Source organism: Agelaius tricolor, unplaced genomic scaffold, assembly GCF_023055355.1.
Source record: "Agelaius tricolor isolate 1412-34295 unplaced genomic scaffold, bAgeTri1.0.p SCAF_25, whole genome shotgun sequence".
Taxonomy (NCBI): Eukaryota; Metazoa; Chordata; class Aves; order Passeriformes; family Icteridae; genus Agelaius; species Agelaius tricolor.
In genome coordinates, this window is record NW_027269285.1 from 542,928 (window position 1) to 565,078 (window position 22,151).

At 49.1% G+C, this 22,151-nt stretch overlaps 1 protein-coding gene across 6 annotated transcripts in view; it reads right to left on the reverse strand.

The window, feature by feature from the left end:
* Positions 1 to 22,034, reverse strand: part of SGSM2 (small G protein signaling modulator 2) — a 37,844-nt gene extending 15,810 nt beyond the window's left edge. For all 6 annotated transcript variants that reach the window (XM_071448192.1, XM_071448188.1, XM_071448191.1 and 3 more), the window contains exons 1-7: positions 21,891 to 22,034; positions 15,278 to 15,353; positions 5,032 to 5,194; positions 3,113 to 3,274; positions 1,537 to 1,604; positions 911 to 1,056; positions 433 to 567 (exon numbers count right to left, since the gene is read on the reverse strand). In XM_071448192.1, coding sequence (XP_071304293.1) covers positions 433 to 567; positions 911 to 1,056; positions 1,537 to 1,604; positions 3,113 to 3,274; positions 5,032 to 5,194; positions 15,278 to 15,353; positions 21,891 to 21,947 — 807 coding nt within the window. In that variant the 5' untranslated portion in view covers positions 21,948 to 22,034. The remainder of the gene's footprint in view (positions 1 to 432; positions 568 to 910; positions 1,057 to 1,536; positions 1,605 to 3,112; positions 3,275 to 5,031; positions 5,195 to 15,277; positions 15,354 to 21,890) is intronic.
* Between the last annotated feature and the right edge of the window lie 117 nt (positions 22,035 to 22,151).

Consider the following 22,151-nt stretch of genomic DNA (forward strand, 5'->3'; position numbering starts at 1 on the left):
ACAGAAGCAACAAACAGACAACCCAGGTGACTCAAGTGCACAAAATATCTGCATGAAATACATGCTTCAGTCTTTCTGTGCCATGCAAGTTCCACAGCTGCAGTATCTGGGAAGTGTGGAGGGAAACCCTAACAGCAGAAGTACTGGCATACAATATTGCTACTAGCAAGAGGGGAAAAACCATGACACAGTCAGCTGGTTTATGAAACACAGTCCAGTATGTTTGCTCCTGCCTACAGCCCACTGCTCACTTACAGTGGTCAGGCAGTGAAAGCATTTGTGATGTGTCAAATCTACCCCAGCCCTGGAGAGCCAAGCAGAAGGCAGCTCTGTGCTGAGAACGGAACACAGCGAGCCCTCGCCAGGTCAGAGCTCTACCCCAGCTCCAGCCCTGCCTGCCCCAGTGCCAGCCCCAAGAGCTGCTGCACTCACCGGCTGCACCAGGACGTTGTTCTTGCCGTAGAGAAGGTGGGTCCTGGAGTTCTGGTGCAGGGACTCCACGTACTCCCGTGCCGAGGCAGCGAAGCGATCTTCTGACGTGCTGCCGCTGGAGTGGCGCTTGCGGATCTGCACGCACAGCAGGCAGGTCAGCCAGGGCACAGGCAGCAGGGCAACTCCTGTGCAGCCAGGGGCTTGGCAGAGAAACTCAGCCCTCATCACAGCACCTCAGAATTTCTTGTGAACTACCCGGTCAGATCACAACTGTCAAATGCCACAGAATTTAGTGCTGGGTCTCAGACCTTTCTACGTACAGATAAAGAGGGCACTGTGGCCCAAATGGAGTTCTAATCTGTGATAAAGCTCCACTACAGAAGAAAGGCTGTTCCAGATTCAGGTCCCTCCCTCACGGGGCTGTTTTTATTCCCAGCCCATGCCCTGGCTCAGGGACAGGCACAGAGCAAATACCTACTCCCAGGGCTGGGCGCTTGGAGGGCGAGTCCTGGCGGCCGTGCGCGCCGTGGATGCGGTGCCGCTGCACCAGCTCGTCGGCCGAAGGGTCGGTCCAGTAGTGGTCAGCTGTCTTCAGCTTGGTGTACTCCAGAGCACACGGTCCAACTAGGAGCAGAGACCAAGGGAGGAACCCTCTGAGTCTGTTCAGAGACACACTCACTGCTATCCTGCTGGCTGAGCACGGAAGGTGAGATTTCCTTCTCAAACCAAGTGAATAATAATGCTCACTGGTGCCAGGGGATCAGCCCACAATACAGACAATATAATAATGTATCACTCCCATTATCCAGGGCTGTGTAAGAGTATTCCTGTAGGACACAGTACCCTGCCACAGCAGCATTAGCAATTAAAAACAGCCAGCAAGCATTCAGTAAAAATCCATTCCCATTCTGCTTTCTAATCCCACCCGATGATCAGTCTCTTCTGGTCTTGTAAGGAACAAAACATCTTCACTGTAGCTCTGTTATAAATAGTTAACTACATACAAGATACAAAATTCACCTCTTGTAACACTGTTATAATGCAAAATGCTTTAAGAAACAATTTACTTTCTTCAGCATAAAAAGTAACTTTGCAAGAACTCACCTAGCAGAGAAGCCAGTATTGGGCCACAAACAGGATCTGCCAGTAAAGCTTCCTTTTCATAGTATTTACTACGAATAAAAGATCAGAGCTCAGTTAAAAACAGTAGTTAGTATGAACCATTTCAAAGCTTGGCTTTAGCTACAGGTCTAACACAATGGGCCTCTTGATATGCTCATTCTCTCTCATCTATTTTCCAGCTGAGCTCAGAGAGGCAGGAGCTTGCCTTGTGCTCAGTGTGTTTACCCAGTATATTTGATTTGGGGCTTTGGGCAGAATTGCAATATGGGAACAAACAATAGTTCTCTGCAAGCAATTTTGCCCATTTTCCACAGAGACAAAACAATCCACACATTCTTAAACATGCCTTCTATCTGTGAGGAATCATCTTGAAACACTGTGAAGAACTATGAACTACTACATTGCTCTTGCAGTGACCCCAAAGTCTTGCCATTGCAGCAGGCAAAGCTGCTTTACAAAACCACACAGCCAAAAAATCCAAACACCCACAGTTCTGGAATGCCACTGTCCTCTGTGGTCTGTTCACTAGATGGGGCTCAAACTCTAAAGCACCTGCTCCTCCTCCAGGACAGAACAGCTGAGGGATGTGAACATGGAGCATTTGAGCAGTAATGACACAAAAATGCATGGTAACAAGCCTTATGAAAAGGTTTGTTTTATTCACCAAGTCAGGTTCTCAAAATCACACACTTGCAATGAAGGATCTGATCCTAACTCATCCGAACGGATGGGGAAGGCAGTGAGGTGATGGAACAACTGAGAGCAAACTCCCCTGATGTGTCTCCTGCAGATTATGTGGAAAAGAAATTAAAACCCCTTGTACCCATGTATCTGCAGACACTGAGGCAGCGGGCTAAAATGCTTTCATTAACTGTGTCTCTGGGACATGGCCAACCCTCCCTCTGTCTCTTCTGCACACAGCTCATAAAATCCAAGCTGGCATTACATATCCCAGAGCAACAGTTTGCTTGAACAGCACAAAGACCTTTCTTCCATTCTCTTGCTTTTAGTGGCAAGATACATCATGAAAGCAAAGCTGATGACAAGGAAAACAGTAACACAAACTTGGAAAATACTGTGAAAGTAAGCTGCTTTGCCCTTAGCTCTCATCCTTGTTCAGACCCATTGGCTTTGGATGAACAAGAATGTGTTGCCAGTGCAGAACGACAAGAGCACCCTGCCAGCAAACTTCCCTTGTGGGACCACACCAAGCTTTAGGGTCCTTTCCTTTCTCTTTTTATGGGAGACTGTCCTCAGTGTGCCCCATCAAGTCTTCTGTATCATGCCCATTACAATACGGGCACCTGATATACTTGAAGTTACATTTGTAGCTGATTTCTGGAAAGCTGAATGCCTGTTCATGTTTTTTTGTAAGCCTGAAACACTGTCAGTGATGAAAAGCTAAAGTACAAGTTTTCTAAATGCCTATGTAACCGGTTTCATCTTACCAGAAGCCTGCATCACAGGGGTTTGCCAAAGACTTTTGATGAAATCCCTTGCTGCAGACACCTAAATGCAGCAATCCAACAAAGCCCTGTGCTTCTGCTGCTTTCCTTACCTGCAGTTATCAACAATGTACTGCACAATCTTGTCCAGCACCTTCTCAATCAAGGCTGTTCGAACCCAGATGTGCTTGATAGCCTGAGGTGTCAGGACAGGTGTTTTGCTTGTGGTTGATCCCTGCCTTTTGAGGGGTTCCTGCCCATTTGGCTGATTTTTCCTGCAAAAGGTGATAAAATAAAAGTAGTCAGAATTTGCACAGCTGCACCATCCAGTGAAACCCATCCTCCTGCATCAGGTAACACAGTGCAGCTGCAGGAGAAAGGTGGCTGCAAAGCACAGGGGCACCTGCCTTGGCTTTCCACACACTGCCCTGGGCTGAGGGGAACAGGAACCCCCTCAATGTCTTTTCCAAAAACCTCCCCCTTAAAATAGAAGAAGATTCCATTTTGCCTCAATGAGGAAAGAAACCCTGACATCTTCAGGTCCTTTGCCAGCACTTGAGTCCCCTTTCAAGAAACTGTTCAGTTAGACAGAGTTAATCCATTTGTTTGGGGCGGTTTGGGTGAGATCTGTAATCACCCCTGCACTGACAGGGTCCCAAGTCCTACAGCAGGCCACGACAGCACCCCTACAGGCCAGGAAGACACCACTGACACCAGAACAATTTGGATGTTTAGCTGCATCCCAAACAGGGGTTTTCTTAAGCCACAGCCTCAGGAACAGTTGGGCTGTTACAGCCCTTCTGCCTCATTTCATACATCCAGCAGAGCGAGTCCACCCCCTGCAGTATTTCCCAGTAGTATCTTTTCTGTGTGTATTTTCTACAGCACTTAAATTTTGTGGCTGTTAATAGCTGAAAAACACACAAAATTTGTCCAAGAGAAACCACAGAATTTAAGTTCATTTGCTCCTCTCGGTTAGAGGATACAGCCAAAGTTCTCTTGTGGTTAGAAGGGTGTTTGTGTGGGCTCTTAACCAAGAGAGAGGCTGGTGAATTTTCAGTAGAAAGCATCCTTCTTCCCAACATTTAAAAAACTAAACTTAATAAAATCCCTGTCTGCATCAGTAGGCCCAATTAAAAATATATCAAAAATAGGTACATATCTGTCAAAAACTACATAACAAAGTCTGATAATTATAAGTCTAATAAAGATTAATGTCAGAAAATTACACAGAAATATAAGTGCTAATTTAAATAATTGTCAGTAATGAAAGACAAGCTCTCTCACAAAGCCCTTCTTTACAGCAAATTGCTCAGAAGCTAAAAGTTCCTACAGTGTAAAAAGAGCTCTCAGGGCTCAGCAGTGCCTACAAACAGAATTAAAAATGCTCTTGTCCTGAGCTTATAGGACAAGACACTCATGCACTGTGATTTCATCTACAGAACAACATGGAAAATTTTAACTTTGGTACTCACCACCAGCAAGAAGTCTAAGACTTTCAGTAACCTCAAGTCCTTGACTCCAGGATTCTGTTGTGCTTAAGTCCAGTCTGTACTGAACAGCTTTCCTATACCATCCTTCTTCCCATCACTCTTTGTATCCATTAATTTAACTGTCTCTGCTATGATACCTAGAAATTTGCTCCTGGTTTGGGAGGAGCATGCCAAAACAGCTTTTCCAGTATGTCTGTTCTTGAGTTCCTCCTTCCACCCCCTCCCATCCCACCAACAGTCCAAGCTGGTCCACCATCCCCAGACTGTGAGCCCTCTCTGCAATCACCAGTAATTAGTCACTTCTGTTGCTGTGTGTGGGCTGAATGTGCTCCTCTGCTGTACTGAGACACAAAATGAAACACCAAAGCCTCAGTTCCCCACGTCTGTCCCTTTGCACTGCCAGCTTGATCAAACACCAACACCTACAGGTGCTGACAAGACAAAGCTGCATCACCTGAGCCAAGCCCTGTGCCCTCACAGGCAGTCTGTGTCCAGCATCCCCTGCATCGACCTGGCTGACAGACAGAGCTCAGCCTCACCTGCTCTCTACCTGCTGCTGCAGCTCCTGCACCTTCTTGCACACGTCCCCAGCTATGGCACAGGTCTTGCCCACCTTGGTGAAGAGCGCGGCCACCTTGTCGGTGCGCAGGAAGCCGGCAGCCCTGCGCTTCAGCATGTGCAGCAGGCACGCCTCCACCACACCTGTGGAACAGACACAGCGTTATGGTCAGCTGCCTTCTGCCTCCCAGCGGCCAGCACAGCCTGCTCACTGCCCCGGGCAGGGGTGGGTCAAGAGCAGAGCTGGGGGACAGACAGACAGACAAACACCAGCTCAGAATCAGATGATGGCAGCGTGCGTATCATCTGCTACTACAAGCGCCTTGTAAAGTACAGATAATGGCAGTATATCATGAACTGGAACCTCTGAGTGTTTTCACCCCACTTTACATGTGCCACACAGAACCCCACTAACATTCCCTGATGGCCACCACTGAAACACTGCAGTGCACTATGCAATAGTGCAGCAGAAATCTATCCAGCTCTCTGTAACCTGCTGCAGGGCAAGGAAATGAGAAATACAAATTAAAACAATCACAACAAATCTAAACAAAAAAGTAAGCCTTCCCTGTCTATCAGTTTCTGAAGTGAGACTGCAGATGACTCACAGAGTCATACAAAGGGATGAAGAACAGACCAGTTCATTCACAAGCAAGGGGAAAGACCCAGCTCTGTGTGCCAGGTGTGTGCCCAGGCAGGGCAGCCTTCACAGGGCTCTGGGTGCAGCACTGCACAGGGCTCTCCTGTGCTGGGTGGCAGCAGGCAGCCCATGGGGACAGGTAGCTCCCCACCTTAAATACTGGTGACAGTAACACATGGCACTCCATCTGCTCTGACACAGTGGCTCTTTTTGAGAAAAGGCAGCATTTTGTTGCACTTTATGCCCAACACGGTCAGGTGCTGAGCATTTCCTGAAGACTCCTCTCCTTATTGTACTTGAAGGCTCCAAATCCCATAACACCTGAAAGCCTGCATCTGAAATAGACCTGTCCTCACTGTTCGGGCCCTGAAAGCTAACCCGAGTCGCAGGCCGGCTGAGGTCACACAGAAACACCTCCTGCTGAACCCTGAGGAGCCCCAGCCCAGGGCACAGCACAATGGGGCAATGCCTCTGGCATGCTCCTGTTGGCTCAGGACAGCAGCGATGGCTCAGACACAGACAGCGAGCAGCAGCTCTGATGCTGCTTCCCATGCTGGGGGCACTTCCAGCCTGCCTCAGAAACCATCCACCCTCCAGGCACAGCAGCCTGTGCACGGCACTGGTCCCTGGGAGGAGGAGCAGGGCACATCCCTGAGTGACCCCTCTGTGCCATCAGAAATGTCCCCTGAGCTCAGGACACTCGTGGGTGGCACAGGCAGAGCCCATGGTCTGACAGGAAAAGGAGCCTGGTACTGATGCCATCTCTGAGTGGAACCAGGCTGGTTCATTCCCCAGCCAGGGGAAGGAGCATCCCTGCAGGAACACCCCTGGTGCCATCTCTGAGTGGAACCAGGCTGGTTCCCCTGCCAGGGGAAGGAGCATCCCTGCAGGAATGCCCATGGTGTTGATGCCATCTCTGAGTGGAACCAGGCTGGTTCCCCTGCCAGGGGAAGGAGCATCCCTGCAGGAACACCCGCGGCGCTGCGGGGGACAGCAGTGATGACAGCACAGCCAAGTTCTGCACAGCACGGTCTAGCTCCTGTCTAGCAACCATCACAACAGCTCTTAACCCAGCAACTGTTGTGCTCTGTCTTTCAATTAGAAATAAAGAAAAAAGAAAAGCAGCTTTCCAGATGCCTGGAGCAATGCAGCAATTTGATTCCAAATCTTAGATGAAGCAACCTGCCTTTAAAAATAACTGCAAAGAAGTGCATTGCTGTTGCTTAGGAAACAGACTCTCTTCCCACCTTCACCACTTTTTTTTTTTTTATTTCTTTAAAACAATAAAATATTAATGAAACAAATTTGGTGAAAAGCATAGCAGGCACAGCTTTAATTATTAATAAATGCTGCAGCTGCCCCTGAGGGCAATTTCCCCTGTGACTGTCCCTAGAGCCCCAATATTTAATTATTCCATTGTGACATTTCTCATCACAAGAACTTGGGTAAGATCAGTCCCCAGCTGCTATAATGCACACATAGGGGTCATCTGCAACGGGCGAGACACTGGAATTTGCTGCTGGATTGCCTCAAAATGTATTTTCCACAGGACAAGAGATTAACACATGTCCACTTCTATGTGTAAGGAGCCCTTGGATTGGGGGGCAGGTTACAGCCCAGCCTGTGTGACCCTCAGGTCACTTCATTCTCCTACACTTCAACCCCAGAGTGAGACTACCAGCACTGGCTGGCAGCACTCTTCTCTCCAGGCTCCTTTCTACAAGAATTATTCCAGAACAGCTGGAATACATTCACATCTGACTTGATCTGAATGTGCTTGCAAATACACCGTGGCTGTTACCCACTTAGACTACAAAACAGGCAAGCAGGGCAGCACATCTTGCGGCACAGATGCCATCCCATTCCAGCCCAGGGGACCGTGTGGATGCCACCCTGGTGGCACAGGACAGCAGCGAGGGATCCCTCCCATCCAGCAGGAGAATGGCACAGCACTGCAGGAGGGAGCAGCTCCTGGCAGAGCCCCCAGGGCTTCCCTTTGGCTCCGTGTCCAAGGCAGGCACTGATCTCACTGCACCTTGCCAGCATCGCCCACGGCCAGGCTTAGTCAGAGAGGAAACCTCACACATCCTGAACAAACTGGCAGAGCAGGCACCTCCCGCTGCAGAACCTTTCCAAAGACATGAGAGGACCTTGGCTGTGGTGCTTTTTGACAAACCAAGCCCAGGTGATCCCGGGAGTTACAAACTGCACAGCTCACTCTGCTGCCTAAAGAGACAACACAAACTATTTCAGGGGTTATACTACAAGAACCTTTGGGACAGGGAAATGGGGTTATTTACCCATTTCTGGGAAAAGGAACCATTGTTCCCTTTTTGGAATCTGACACTCTAAGAAGATCTAAAAATAGATGATTCAGCTGTTCCTGGAGCAACTGCTAACATCAGCAAGGCATCACTGGGTGGTTTTGTGTACACACAGGTAGTTGTATAAATGTACACACGCTTTTGGCCACAGGCATGTGTGCACAGGTAAGGAACTACTGCACAGCCCAGTGTGACCCCAGCCTGCCTACTGCCACTCTACCTGCAACAAACACATACAAAAACCAACCAGATAAAAAGGCAGCAACTCATCACACACAGTGGAAGAGCAGCTCTGCACTGGGGATAAATCAGCACAGCTCAGGTAATTCTCTTGTATGGTTCAGCTGACAGCAGCCATCTAAAAATTCATTAACTCCGGACAGTTTTGAGGAACATTCTCTGCAGTATTCACTGCTGAATTTAATTGAGTGCAGATATATTATTGATTTACAGTTCAAATAATCACAGTGCCCACCAGGCTTCAGGAAATGTCACTTTTTTATGACTACACCACAGCTACTTCTTCCAGGGTCAGGTGAACAGGTTTGGTTTTGTCCTTTTTTGGCTCTATGAAAATTCTGACATGACTTAATGGACTGTGAAATGAAAGTTCTGGGGCTGGAAGGGTGGTGAGCAGAGAAAAGAAGGCCTGTGGAAGGATTATTTATGGGGTGTACTTAGCAGATGAGATTTTCCTTAGACAGGAAGAAATACTGCAGCTAAATACCTTGTTTTCATGGAAACTGTGCACAGGGAATTGAATTCACGAGGCTGAAGAAATTAAAAACAAGTGAAAAGAGGAGGATGATAAAGAAGCCATCAGATGCTCATGATCTCCAGCTGCTATTGCTTTATCCTAATCACAGACCTGCCCAGTTTGAAACCAGTTTTCCTGCCCAGTTCCAGCCTGCTGTGTCACTGGGAGATGCTGGTACCCGGGTGCAAAGGGCTGCAGAGGAACACCCAAACCTGCCCCTGTGCCCCTGCACTCAACCTGCTTCTGTGGGGCTGTGCCACAGAACATCCCATGTTCAATAACTCCCTCGAAAATAGTAATTTTAAAAGTATCTAAATGGACAATTCCCAGTTCTAAAGGGGCTGGGAAACTTTGGGGCTGAAATTTGGTGACTGCTCCTCTTTAAAACTGTGATCATTAAGCTTCAAGGATCTCAGCAACCTTCAGAGAACAGAAGTGTTTTCATTAAACACTGTTTAGGGCAAATCAAAATTACGAAGTTTCTCTAAATATTGAAAATTATCCAATTTGATGACCAGGATCAAAGCAAAATATTTAGCAGAGTTCTCTAAAAAGCACAAGAGATTTTATTTCACTTCTCAAGCTAAAAACACATGCAGTTCAGAAACTGTTTCATTTCACATCTGAGCTAATATTCACTCTGGTTTTTTCCTCCCCACCACAGCACACCACTCATTAATTCAAGCATCATCTTTGGAGCACAATCAAAAACCTTCTAAATGTGCATGAAAAAATATTTGCTTCCCCCCAGTTATGATCATCTCTGGTACACTCTCTGGGTAATGTGTTTATCAAGTGAGGTAGAATCTCTGTAAACTATTTTTTAAGCATTATTCATCATTGAAAATGTTTGTTTCCCAAATAGGAGCAGTAATACAGGGAGACTTGTGTTTTGTTTGTGAGTGATCTGCATTTCCATAGCTGATAATCTTCATTTTTTTTAAATATCAATGTCAAGGGTAGAAAGCCAAAAGAATTAGGATGATAAACTGTCAGGTTGGGCAGTGGTTATTTACATCTGTTTCTACAGAAGTTGCATTTCTGTGAGCTAAGGAAAAAAGAGAGAAAACTGAATTCTTTGTTTTCTGTCAAATCTGAATATGGTGCTATTTAGAAGCCTCAAGGCAATCAGCTAAAAATCCCAAAGCATAAGGCAGCTCTTCCTAATGGGGTTGGTTTTCAGAAGAATTGGAATGCTGTCACTCCAGCTGAAAGTGATGGGAACAAAATTGTGTTGTCTTTCAAACACAATTAACTTTGTGCAAAAATGGGATAACAAGTCATCCTGAGGAAGGAATTAACCCTGGGCCATTAGCAGTGAGACTAAACCAACACTGCTGGGCATTCCTGCAGCTCAGGCTCCAACCATCCCAAATGACCCTGGGTATCTGCCCTCCAGGAGTCACCAGCCATATTCATGTTCCAAGGACTCCTGGTTTTCCACTGCCAGTGTGGATGGAGACTGACTGATCCCTCACCTCAGCTGAAGCTCTTTGATTGTGCTCCTACAGACGTGCAAGGCCCCAAAATTTCACACCTTATCAGATCTCAACTACAGGGCTCCAGAAAATGCAGCCACACAAGTGCTCTCCTACTGCCTCCCCCTCCAGAATGAATGGAGTGCTCATCTGCTGGAAGTAACTGTTGAACTGTTCCACACAAAGTCCAATCTTAGTGTTTTGCACATTCATTAACAACAATCCTGTCATACACTGGATTGGCTCTGAACTGTGAAGAGGACCCAAGAGCCACTCTGATTCCCAGATCACACCAGTCCTTTTGCTGTGAACAGATACTCAGTGACACAGACCTATTTCAAATAACAATTCCCTCTACTTATTTTTGAAGAAGGAAGCATCTTACACTGATGATTATCCAAGTGTAGATGCCCCAGGGCTCTGTGAAAGGAAGCTGCAAGGATGGATACGGGGGGCCCACACATCAGATCTGGAGTGTGGAATTACAGCCTGAAGCACAGACATCTCAGGAGCACTTGTGGGTGAGAGCTGTCCTTGCTCTGTTTCTGAGAACAATAAATGCTCACGCAGTCCTGATGTACACAGACACTGCAGGAGAGCAGAAGCACCAGCATAAGACACAAATGCCAGCTCAGGAGTGCTTCACAAAAGCAGCCATGGAGTCAGGCTCCAACCTGCCACAGCCTGGCACAAGTCAAGGCTGTGTTTGAGTCTCTGAGTGAAGGAAACACAGGAAGCTGAAAGAGCTGCTGTACAACTTACAGGAGCACCCAGGAGAAACTGCATGAGAAGAGGCAGCACCACAGCACTCCCCTACCACCTGGCACATGGTGCTTCTAGACCTGGAGGCCACCACACAGAAGGATGGACCCTGCAGAGCTGACCAAGGGCACTCACAGCACTGCAGGGCTCCTGCATGGACCTGTCTGTGCATGGACCTCCTCAGCCGCCACGTCCAGAACCACCAAAGGGTTCACACTCTTTCAGACAAGACCTGACTGGCACCAGGGCAAGCCAGCACTTGGCTGTGCTCAGGCAAGTGTCCCTTCTCTCTGGGTGGCAGATGTCTGCTCAAAGGCCTCAGGCCACCTCTCTGATGCATTATTCACACAGAGAAAGCACCAAGGACTGCTTACTAATGGGAATTCATTACCTCCCAAGCTCCCCCGGGCAGGCACCACATCCTTCTTTTGTTTGAAGGGCTGCACATATGACTAAACACAGTCACAGACCCCATACAAACACCTTCAGTTAATATCCAGATCCAGCTCTGCAGTCAAGCCCTGTCACCTTTCCCAGTGCATGACTGGACAGATCGTGATGTGGTTTTGTTCTTCTTTTTTTTAAGATCTGTGTTATTTAAACACACCATTACCTAGAAAAAAACCCCGTCATTTTCATCAGTTAATAAGAGAAGAAAAGCAATACACATAATGGGGATGGAAAAAGAAAAAATTGAGGTTAATGCAGCTAAATCAATGGGACTGGTTCATCCCCTAGGGCTGAGCCAGCCCAGCTTCCTCAGCTCCTCCGGGAGAGGCTCCCTGCTCCTCTTCTCTGCACCTGGAATTGCAGGCTCTGCAGCAAAGATCCTCAACAGATCTATCAGCACAGAGCAGTAATGTAACACCCAGAAACAGCAAATTTTCTCCTTGGGTTCAAAAGGGGAAAAGCATTTCTGGTCTGTAAGTCTGGTCTAGACACAGTTTTAGAACATATTTGGAAGGCAAAGATTATTCAATGACACTGAAGGAAAGGAAAACCAAATACCTCCGATTGTCTTTGAAGTGAAGAACTGTAACCAGTTAGTAACTGAAGATGGGAAGAAACAGCACATGCCAAGTATCCAAAGTATACCAAAAAAGCTCCAAAGCATCAAGAAAACAAAAAGAAGATGGGGATTTTTTTGTTTTCTTTGATAGAAGAGCCTCAACGTGTTACAGGATTTGAGCTCAGATTCAGGAACAGGAAAGGACCTGCCACAACCCACCCACAGCTGCACAGCTCTGGTGCATCCCCCAGGAACAGCAGTGGAATTCCCCAGCTCCCTCCTCGCCCTCACATCCCAAGGGACACGTGCAATGCCATCCTCAGGCAAGGTTTACAAGAAGCCCCAAGCACAACATTAAATACCATTCTGCAGCTCGAATCAGAACTGGCCTTTTCTGTTCAGCCACAAAGGGATTTTGCACATTTTAATTAATGGGTTTAATTACTGGTAGCAGGTTTATTATTCAGGCCAAAAAAAGCTTTTCGTGCAGTTCATCTCTTCCTTAATTTGAACTGAAATCTCATTGAAAAGTCAAATTCTGCATGTTTAATAGTGCCCAAGTTACTATTTTTACTCACATTTACTACTAACCTTTCCCAAAACCATAGTAAGTATATTCCCTCTGCCAAGCTGGCATGCTGGATTTATTTAAATAACATATATTTTGATTGTGACACACACTAACTCTCCATAACCCACCTGAATTCTATGGTGATTAGTTTACAGCATGGGGAATTCAGGATTATTTAATTTAATATACTCCAAGTATTATCCTAAGAGAGCAAACTACTAAGACTCATTTCAAAGTAGATATTGGAAATGTAGAGATCATCTGGGTAACCATGTCTGAGGCATTCATGAATAAACCCTGTTTGCAGTATGAAGCTGACTTAAACAAGTTTTTTAATTGCTTCAAGCAGCGTGTTACTGTCAGACTAAAGGTGGGCAGCCACACAGAAAAGGCTCAGCAAACTGCAGGCAGCTTTTGGACAAACACTGTAGGCGTAATGTGCTGCACTGGAAACCCTGTAAATACACTTGAGGTGAGTGCAGAAACAGAGATGCTTGCTTTGCCTTCCCCTTCCCCTCAGAACTGCAGAAGGGGGCAAGGGCTGGTGCAGCTGCAGGGCAGAAGGGCAGGAGGAGCTGGGGCAGAGAGAGGAGCTGAGGGCAGAAGGGCAGGAGGAGCTGGGGCAGAGAGAGGAGCTGAGGGCAGAAGGGCAGGAGGAGCTGGGGCAGAGAGAGGAGCTCAGGGCAGGCTGGGCAGGAGGAGCTGGGGCAGAGAGAGGAGCTGAGGGCAGAAGGGCAGGAGGAGCTGGGGCAGAGAGAGGAGCTCAGGGCAGAAGGGCAGGAGGAGCTGCCCTGGCCCTGGTGCAGAGCTCCACCAGCTCCACGTCAGTGCAGCTGCCGTTCCCAAGGAAACATCTCCCAGAGCCCGGCTGCAATCGGCCACAGCAGCCCCCAGCAGAAGCTGCTCCTTGGCCACAGCCAGCCCCCAGCAGAAGCTGCTCCTTGGCCACAGCCAGCCCCCAGCAGAAGCTGCTCCCCAGCCACAGCCAGCCCCCAGCAGAAGCTGCTCCCCAGCCACAGCCAGCCCCCAACAGAAGCTGCTCCCCAGCCACAGCCAGCCCCCAACAGAAGCTGCTCCCCAGCCACAGCCAGCCCCCAGCAGAAGCTGCTCCTTGGCCACAGCCAGCCCCCAGCAGAAGCTGCTCCTTGGCCACAGCCAGCCCCCAGCAGAAGCTGCTCCTTGGCCACAGCCAGCCCCCAGCAGAAGCTGCTCCTCAGCCACAGCCAGCCCCCAGCAGAAGCTGCTCCCCGGCCACAGCCAGCCCCCAGCAGAAGCTGCTCCAAACACCCTCAGCGCTGCACTGTGCCCTGGGGCTGGCCACACGGCCCAGGTTTGCTCCAGAGCAAACCTAGCCCAAAGGAATTCAGAAGTGATGTGTCCCACAGTGGCACACATCAGCCACGGGCCTATGGAGCTGCTGTGGCTCTGAACCAGAGCCAGATCTCCTGGAGAGCAGAGGGGATGACAGAGCCCTGGGATGTAATTTAAGTTGGTTACACACCGGGTTGGGAACAAATACAGAATCTCCTGCACTCACTGCTTCTCCACAAGGATGAAAACATGGACACTGCTCTCCTTCTCCCAGAGCACCCAGGCAGGGAGCATGGACTGGAGCAGAGTCCTTGTGGTTACAAATCCCTCCTGCTGGATGGATGAGCACAGGCACCATTCCTGTAGGGCAGCAAGGGTGGCACAGAGCTGGAGCATCTCCCAGGACAAGGAGCACATGACATTTAATTGGCACCTTCAGCCATCTAGGACCTAGGGCAGCTACAACCTGTTCAGCTACTGATGCAGAGAGACCCTGAAATCAGCCATCAGGTATTTAAGAGGCTCTTGCTAAACTCAGCCTAGCAGGAGAGTAAAATGATTCACAAGAATTCTATATTTATAATGAAGATTCACCAAAAATGACTCATGTACTGAACCAATCTAATTTTAAATAGAAGGGAAAAACCTCTTGAAGAGTCACACGAAACTGGAGTGGGGGAGGGAGGAGAACTGTACACACAGGAGAGCACCAGCCAGGAGCTGTTAGCCAAATCTGCTGGAAGGGATTTCTCCATTCAATCAGCCAAAGGAAAAACAGAACATTCAGCTTCACCTTCTTCTGGTTTAGAGTTAATCAAGGCCTCCATTCAAAGCAGCAGCAGGCTGGAGTCCTGCTTCAGGACAGGCAGGATTGCTGGGCAATAATGAGGCGGCTGAGTGCAGAGTCATTAGTTCTTCAGACCATGAAGAATTAGAACAAAACCAACTGGAATCACAGTAGGAGGACGAGAGAAGTATGAAGACTTTAAAGTATTCCTAATTTTGGCCAAGCAGAGTCTAACAGAAAGAGCTGCCACCCCACCACCTGTAACACCAACAATGCAGCACAGCTTCCAGGACAGGATTCCAGGACCAGAGAGCAGGCAGACCACACTGGGAGCTCCCTGGAACACACAGCCAGCCTCCAGCAAAGCCACCTGTCATCTTGGCTGGGTGCGTGGACAATGACATTTTACTAAGAGTTACTTTACAATTTGTAATGTAAACACACATGTAGCAAATACAGAGGTGAAATGGGCCTGAACACCATGATTTCTAGTATCTAAATCCCTGCATTTACCTCTGACAGCAGAGAAAATAAATGTCTAGAGGAAAAGTAAGGTTAGGTAGCATTAGCTCTTGGCGTGACATTTACCACATAAGGCGATGATGTGACTGCTGTCTTCATGTACAAATTTCCGGGTGACAGCTTCTTCCATGATCTGCTTTACCTGAAATGAATAGAGAGAAATGATTGCACGATACCAACAAAACCAGCACAGCACTTGGGAGTTTCAGTTTCAACCACAGCTTGCCCCTTCCCCCTCATCAACAGACAACTCCCTCACATCACATTTTGCAGGGAAGAATGGATTTAAGGAGGGAAGCACAAACAAACCTAAGGGGCCTATAACAGCATGAGGAAACCTCTGGCAGAACAAGGACAGGTCTGTTAGGGGTGTGCCCCCATAGAAGGCAGATTTCAGTGTGCCCACAGTACCCACCAGAGAACTTCTCCAGCATAACTTTTGAAGAGCTGTGAAAGACTTTTTGTATGATTCATCCTTGGCCTTCACAGTCTCTTCTGCTCATGAAACCAGCTTGTGTAGCTATGTCCCATTTCCACTTGTGCCATTCTGCTCCTTTTCAAGCAAAAGCATCCCTGAGCAACACGGGCACACATTCCCAGAGAGGTTTAGGGCCACTTTCCCCCTGCCTGGGAAACAGGGAGCACGCCACAGCAATTACAAATGATGCCTTCGAAGCTCTGCTGCACCAGACAGTGTACAAAATTATTACAGTACCTACAGAGAAGGCAGCGCCTTCAGTTTTCACTTCAAGACACGATTTAGCAATTGTAGCAAATAAAACTACACTTATCACACTTTTTAATGATTTAAAACAAAGTTCCTTTCCGGTTTCAGGGTTCAAGATGTGTCAAGCTCCAGAGGGAAATCATTGCAAACTACTGACTTTCAAAAATTAAAGAAGAAACAGACAATTCTTACAATGAGGCTCTTGGCAAGGGGCTGTAGTCACCCTCCATTCATCTGCCAGTGATTTCTCCCCAATGGCTTCCTCAGCCTGACACCACATGAAACCTCACTGGTTTCCAGCTCATCACCAACTCATTTATCAGACACTCATTTCCTCCTGGCCGTGGAGAGCTCGCTCTCTTCTGTGTACAAATTAACCATAATTTTTGACTTCTCTCATTTGTGAGCTACAATTACAGGGTTATGACACTCTGACTAAACATATGCCAATTCACTTTCAATACATGAAAGTAAGTGCTACCATGGCAGAAGACTCAACCAGACACTCCCTTTTTCCAGCATTCAGAGCTAACTGGGTACCACTCATGGCACTGACAGGTCCCAAGGTTTTGGGCTTTTCCCCTTGGTGCTGGACCAGGAGAACTGCAGGTGCAGTGCTCCACTGACAGCTGGGCTCTGCAGCTGCCTGTGGAGGTGCCTTCTCCGGTTTGAAGGGCGTCCTCCTCCAGCAAGACCATCTGTGAGACCAATTCTGGATGCTGTAATTAAACATCCCCTCCCCCAGAAATCCTCCTGGGGCCTCTGTGCCCACTCCTACACCCCCAGCCCGGCTGGCAGCAGGCTGCAGCTCTGGCACTTGCTGCACGAGCCTTCCAACACGTGGCATTTGCCTCGCTCCAAATTCTGGATCAAGTGGATCCTCCAGAATTTGTGCTCCTTATCAAACAGGAGCCCTCTGAGTCGCAAAGAAAACCCTGGAGGGGAAAAAGGAAGCATCTAAGAGGTTTTGAAAGGAGAACGTGTTTTAGAGCTGAGGATTTCAAAACAAGTCGTTTGCACTCTATAAAACCTGGCTCCTGCTCACACCTGAGGCCTGACAATATAAACTTTGAGCCAGGCAATTTGGGTTTTTTCCTGTGGCTTTTCTGACATGGCTGTTAGGACCTCACAGTGAAGCAGCTGGAGGTGGAGGAGTAGGAGGGGATCAAGGGAGAAGCAGAGGTGTGAGGAGGTCTCGTGAACGGGCACTCCCATCTGGATTATCCTGTGTGCTCAGCAATCCCTTTGGCACAGTTTCATTCACCCAAGGAAAGGGCTGATGTACTACTGGCAAAAAGCAATGAGTGCCACTGGGCTGAGGGCAGACAGAGTCTGTCCTGGTGCAGCAGTCACCACGCTGGCAGGGCCACAGCAGCCTGAGCACACACAACTCAACATCACAGACATCACTCCAGGACTGCACACCATGAAATCAGTCTCAGCATCCCAGAGAACATCAACTTGAATTCACATCCTAACAACAGGAAGGAAGAGGAGTAGTTTCAATGAGCAAGAGCTCAAGTGCTCAGCAGCCAATTCATTGCTACACACATTTCCCAGGCACACCCCAATCAGCTCAGTATGTTATTTAGATCCCCATCAACTAAAATTTTAAGTGTATAAAAACTGAGAAAGAAAAGTGATTCAGATTCAATAATCAACCCTACTTTTCTAGAGCAGCACCATCCAGTGTCTTTGAGGAGACTTTAAACCCCAGACTCCAGAGCTAAGGACACAGAGCAGGCTCTCTGTGTGTTCCCCACTGCCAGCAGATGCCAAGGAAGCTCCCTGCATTTTCTGGAGAGTGACTGAATGTTATTAGAAAACATTTTTAAGGCATAGACAAGGATATGAGAAGATTCAAAAGCTGGAATGCAATGTTCTTCAATCCCACGTCATCCCTCACTGCCACATAATTCATGGATGCTCCAGGCAAGGAGTTAAAGCAAGTGTTTCTGATCAAATGGAACACAAGCTTTTTGTTTGCTTGTTTCCTTAATTCCCTTGCAATATTGCACAGCTCTTCATAGGGAATTCTGCTGCTTTGTCTGTTCTTAGGAGGCACTTGACAATGGAGCTTTTTGAGCACAAGCCTCCACACACACCCACTGGCAGCTACCAGCAGACCTGCCCAAACTGCAAATGAATCTCTTTAACAGAAACATCCCCACCTGCCCCCACAAGGAAGGGATGGAGGGCAGCCCCCAGAGCCTGCAGAGGAGCCTGTGCAGGTGGGAGGCAGTGCTGGGGCCAGCTGTGACACCGGCTCAGGTCCAGCCTTGGAAACATCATCCACCCTCTGTGCCTCCCCTGCAGAACTCAGGAGCCACTCACCCTAGCCAGGCTCTCATCTGGACCTGCCTGGTGGCACAGAGAGGCACATGTGTCACTCAGTGCCACTGTCCCTGAACCAGCTGCAGCCCTGGGAACACCTGCTCGCCCTGGAACAGGTGCCAGGCTCTGGGGACACACCTCTGCCACCCCTGACAGCAGGGACAGGAAAGCTCTGCCCAGCCAGGTAAAGATGTCCGTGCCTGAGGAGTACAGAAGATCCTGGTGGCAGCATTATACAGGTAAAGCAAAGCAAACTCCTCAAAGAGAAGCTGCTCAGCATGTGCAGCATCTTCCAATGGATCACTGCTCTTTCTCCCACATCCTACAAGGGCTAAAACTTTCAGAAGCAGTCAAATACAACCCATACCATAATACATGGATTATTTATTAAGTTTCATTCAAGAAATACACAAGAGAAATGCCTTTATGTTTAATTTTTTTTAAATTTTATTTAAGGAAACTTTAAAAATGGTAAAGAAGAATGCTCATAACATACCACAATAACCAGGAACACAGTTGAAGCCTACAGCATTTTTTCCTTAAAGGAAAAAACCTAATGTCCACCATCCATACCTTCTTCAGCTTGGGCAGCTTCTGCTCACCTTCTTTATTGACAGCTCCTACTGCACTGACTCCTTACTCGTGATTTCTGTCTGCCAGTGTAATAAAAGCTGTTCAATAACTATTGCACTTCTGCTCAGAAGCCCTTACATTTCAGCTGCAAGTTGAGCAATTGAGCTTCTGAAGTGCCCTGAAATCGTTCAGGGTAGAACTGCTAAGGTTATTGTTATCCTGTTTGTTTCACAGCTAGAAAGTACTGTTTAAATCCAGAAATGGCAAAACCCTCCATTTCAGGAGGCAAAAGGAAATGGCCAGAGAAAAAAGCCTGTTTTATGAGTCTGCTTGTCACAACAGATTTTCCTGCAGAGAGAGATAAATGCTTGAAACGTGAACTTCCAAGCGGCCTCAGCATGAATCCCAGCAGTTACATTTTCAAAACACATTACATGTCTTCCTTTCTGTGAGAGCCAACAAAATACATTCCCTACTAATGGGAAAGTCCATCTGAGGAAAAGCAAACAGCATTAAATTTCCCAAAGGAAAAATGCAGAAGTTTTAGCTGAGTGAGACTGAGGCAAAATAAAACTTTGCACCAAATTACTTTGGAGATAACTGTTCTATACTTTGCAAAGACAACTGAATTTTACCAGGCTTGGTGGGACAGCCCACAGAAAGAATCCACTGCCTATGAACTCCTTTCACTATTGAAGTTATGGGAAAATCACTCAACAGGAAATAAGAGTCTGGGTTTAAAGGACAAGGAAAGGGGACCAGGGCTCTGAGAACAGACATGGACACGGAGTCAGGTTTTCCCAGCAGGCAGGCAGAGGTGGCTGTATGAAGTCACACATGATAAAAAATGAGGTTGAAAATTCTATTGGAGAAAGTTACATACAGTCATTAAGGGCAGCATTATCCGGTGGGCAGTTACCAGTGGCTCGTGTTCAATTTCTGCCTCTTTGTCAATTGAAGACAAATAAAATCTCCATCTCAGGGTCTCCAACTGTGACCTGAGCCAGACAGGGGCCCTTCCACAGGTCTGTGAGGGCACAGGTGAGGGGTGTTACCTCAACCTGCTTATAATCAACAAAGGCTCTCATGGTTACTTTAGACTGGAAAGCTCTGGCCAACCCACTCTAAGTGCTCTGAAAGAGCATTGGTGAAGACTTGGAAGAAGGAAAAAACAAACCAGAGACAAAACAAAAATGTAGATGACACAGAAGGTACAAATAACACTTTCAAGCATTATTCAAGTCATTTAAAAACCAGAGTCCAATTAAAAACATTTTAGAGACTTTAAAAACAAATTAGCCTCAGATTTTTTAATTACACACCACTACTTCTCCTCAGCTTGAGCTGGCTTGGGTTATGAAAATCCATTTCACTTTCCATCTCATGCATTAGCACAAGATTGCAATGTTCACACTTGGAAAACATTTATCAGATTTATTTATATATTTAAGCATCACTCAGGAGAGCAAGCACACCCACTTCTAAATAAAACCTTGCACTGCCTCAGCTCAGAGGTTCTGGTTCAAGCAGAAATTTCTAATCGAAGTGGCACGTTCGTGGCAGCATTCAGCAGGTACCACCTGCCCAGAGCCAGCTGCTGGGACGCAGTCCTGCTGCTCCCCATAGAGACTGTCCTTGTGTCTGTCCCTGCTCTGCCCCTGCCACGCTCCCCACCACACCTGATGTGTTCTGATTCCAGCATTAATGAGTACCAGGACACGGCAGTTGGGCTCAGGAACCTTGGCCACAACAACTTTAGATCTGAACTTTGACGGCTCCTGCTGCTTCCCCAGCAGTGAACTGCAGAGGGGAAGGAGCAGGAGGGCAGGTACCTGTTAAAAAAACTTGTTACTGCTGTGAGGGATGAGCATTACACCTCCGCTTCACGGCTGTGTAATAACCGGCAGCTACACACGCAGCTCACCACAGCCAGTGCCACGAACCCGCAAAATCCGATATGGGCGCATGGGGAGAGGTGGCCGCAGGGAGCCCCCGCTGGAACGCGCCCATGGCCCTTGGACACCACCGGCACCTCCTCCCGCCCCGGCAGGAGCCCTGCTCTGCGGCAGGAGCTGCTCCAGCGCGACACCGTCCATCCATCCATCCATCCATCCATCCATCCATCCATCCATCCATCCGTCCGTCCATCCATCCATCCATCCGTCCGTCCGTCCTGCCGAGCCCCGGGCAAGGAGCACCTCCCGACAGGTACGGAGCGGTGCCGGACACGGAGCGGTGCCGGGCAATGCCGGGCACGGAGCGGTGCCGGGCACGGAGCCGTGCCGAGCACCGCCCGCCAGGTATGGAGCGGTGCCGGGTACGGAGCCGTGCCGGGTACGGAGCCGTGCCGGGTACGGAGCCGTGCCGAGCACCGCCGCGCAGCCCAGGAGCGCCGTGCGAGGAGAAGCGGCGCCGGCCCGGCCGCGAGTGTGACCGAACACCTCCGGTCAGGTGCAGGGCTGGGCTCTTCGTGTACACACGGCTCTGGCTGCCCCAGCCCGGCAATGTCACACAGGTGTGTGCAGAACAACCACCCAAATTAACCCTTCCCTGTGGCACAGGTGCTCTGGCATTGGGAGTCAGCTCGGCTCATCCACGGGCACCTTAGAAATACCTTTCTTACCTCCGATTTCCCCCCCTTCTCCTCTAAAGCTCCCAGTTAAGGAAAAAGTCATAAAAAACGAGTGCTGCGGGAAACACAAACGCCGGGAAAGGGAGCGGGAGCCGATGTCAGCCTCCTGCCGCGGCACAAGTCCGCGAGCGGCATCCCGGCTCCAGGTGCGCCCGGGGTACGAGCACCGAGGTTCCCGAAGCCGCACCGCCCGCAGCCCCGCCGGGGCACAGCCGCGTCCTCGGCGCCAGCCCGGACGGGCGCCGAGGCACCGGGAGCGGCACCGGGAGCGGCATCGGCCCCGGCCCCGGCCCCGGCCCGGGCCTCAGGGCGTTCCCCACGCGGCGCGCGCTGCGACCCGCGGCCCCCCGGGGCCGGACCCTGGAGCTCTGCCCGCCGCACAGCCCCGGGGCCTCCCCCGCCGCCGCCCTCACCTCCTTCTTCACGTTCCACAGCAGCTTGTCCTTCACGGCGTCCGCCGAGCAGCTCATGTTGGCGGGCCCGGGGCGCTCACAGCTCCCGACCCGGGCCCGCCGCCATCTTCACCGCGGCGTGACGTCAGCGGGCGGGGCGGGGGCGCAGCCCGGCCGCGGGGGGGCGCTGTGCGCGGGGAGAGAGGCGCGCGCGGAGCCGGGGGGACAAGGGGGGGACAAGGGGGGGACAAGGGGGGGACAAGGGGGGGACAAGGGGGGGAC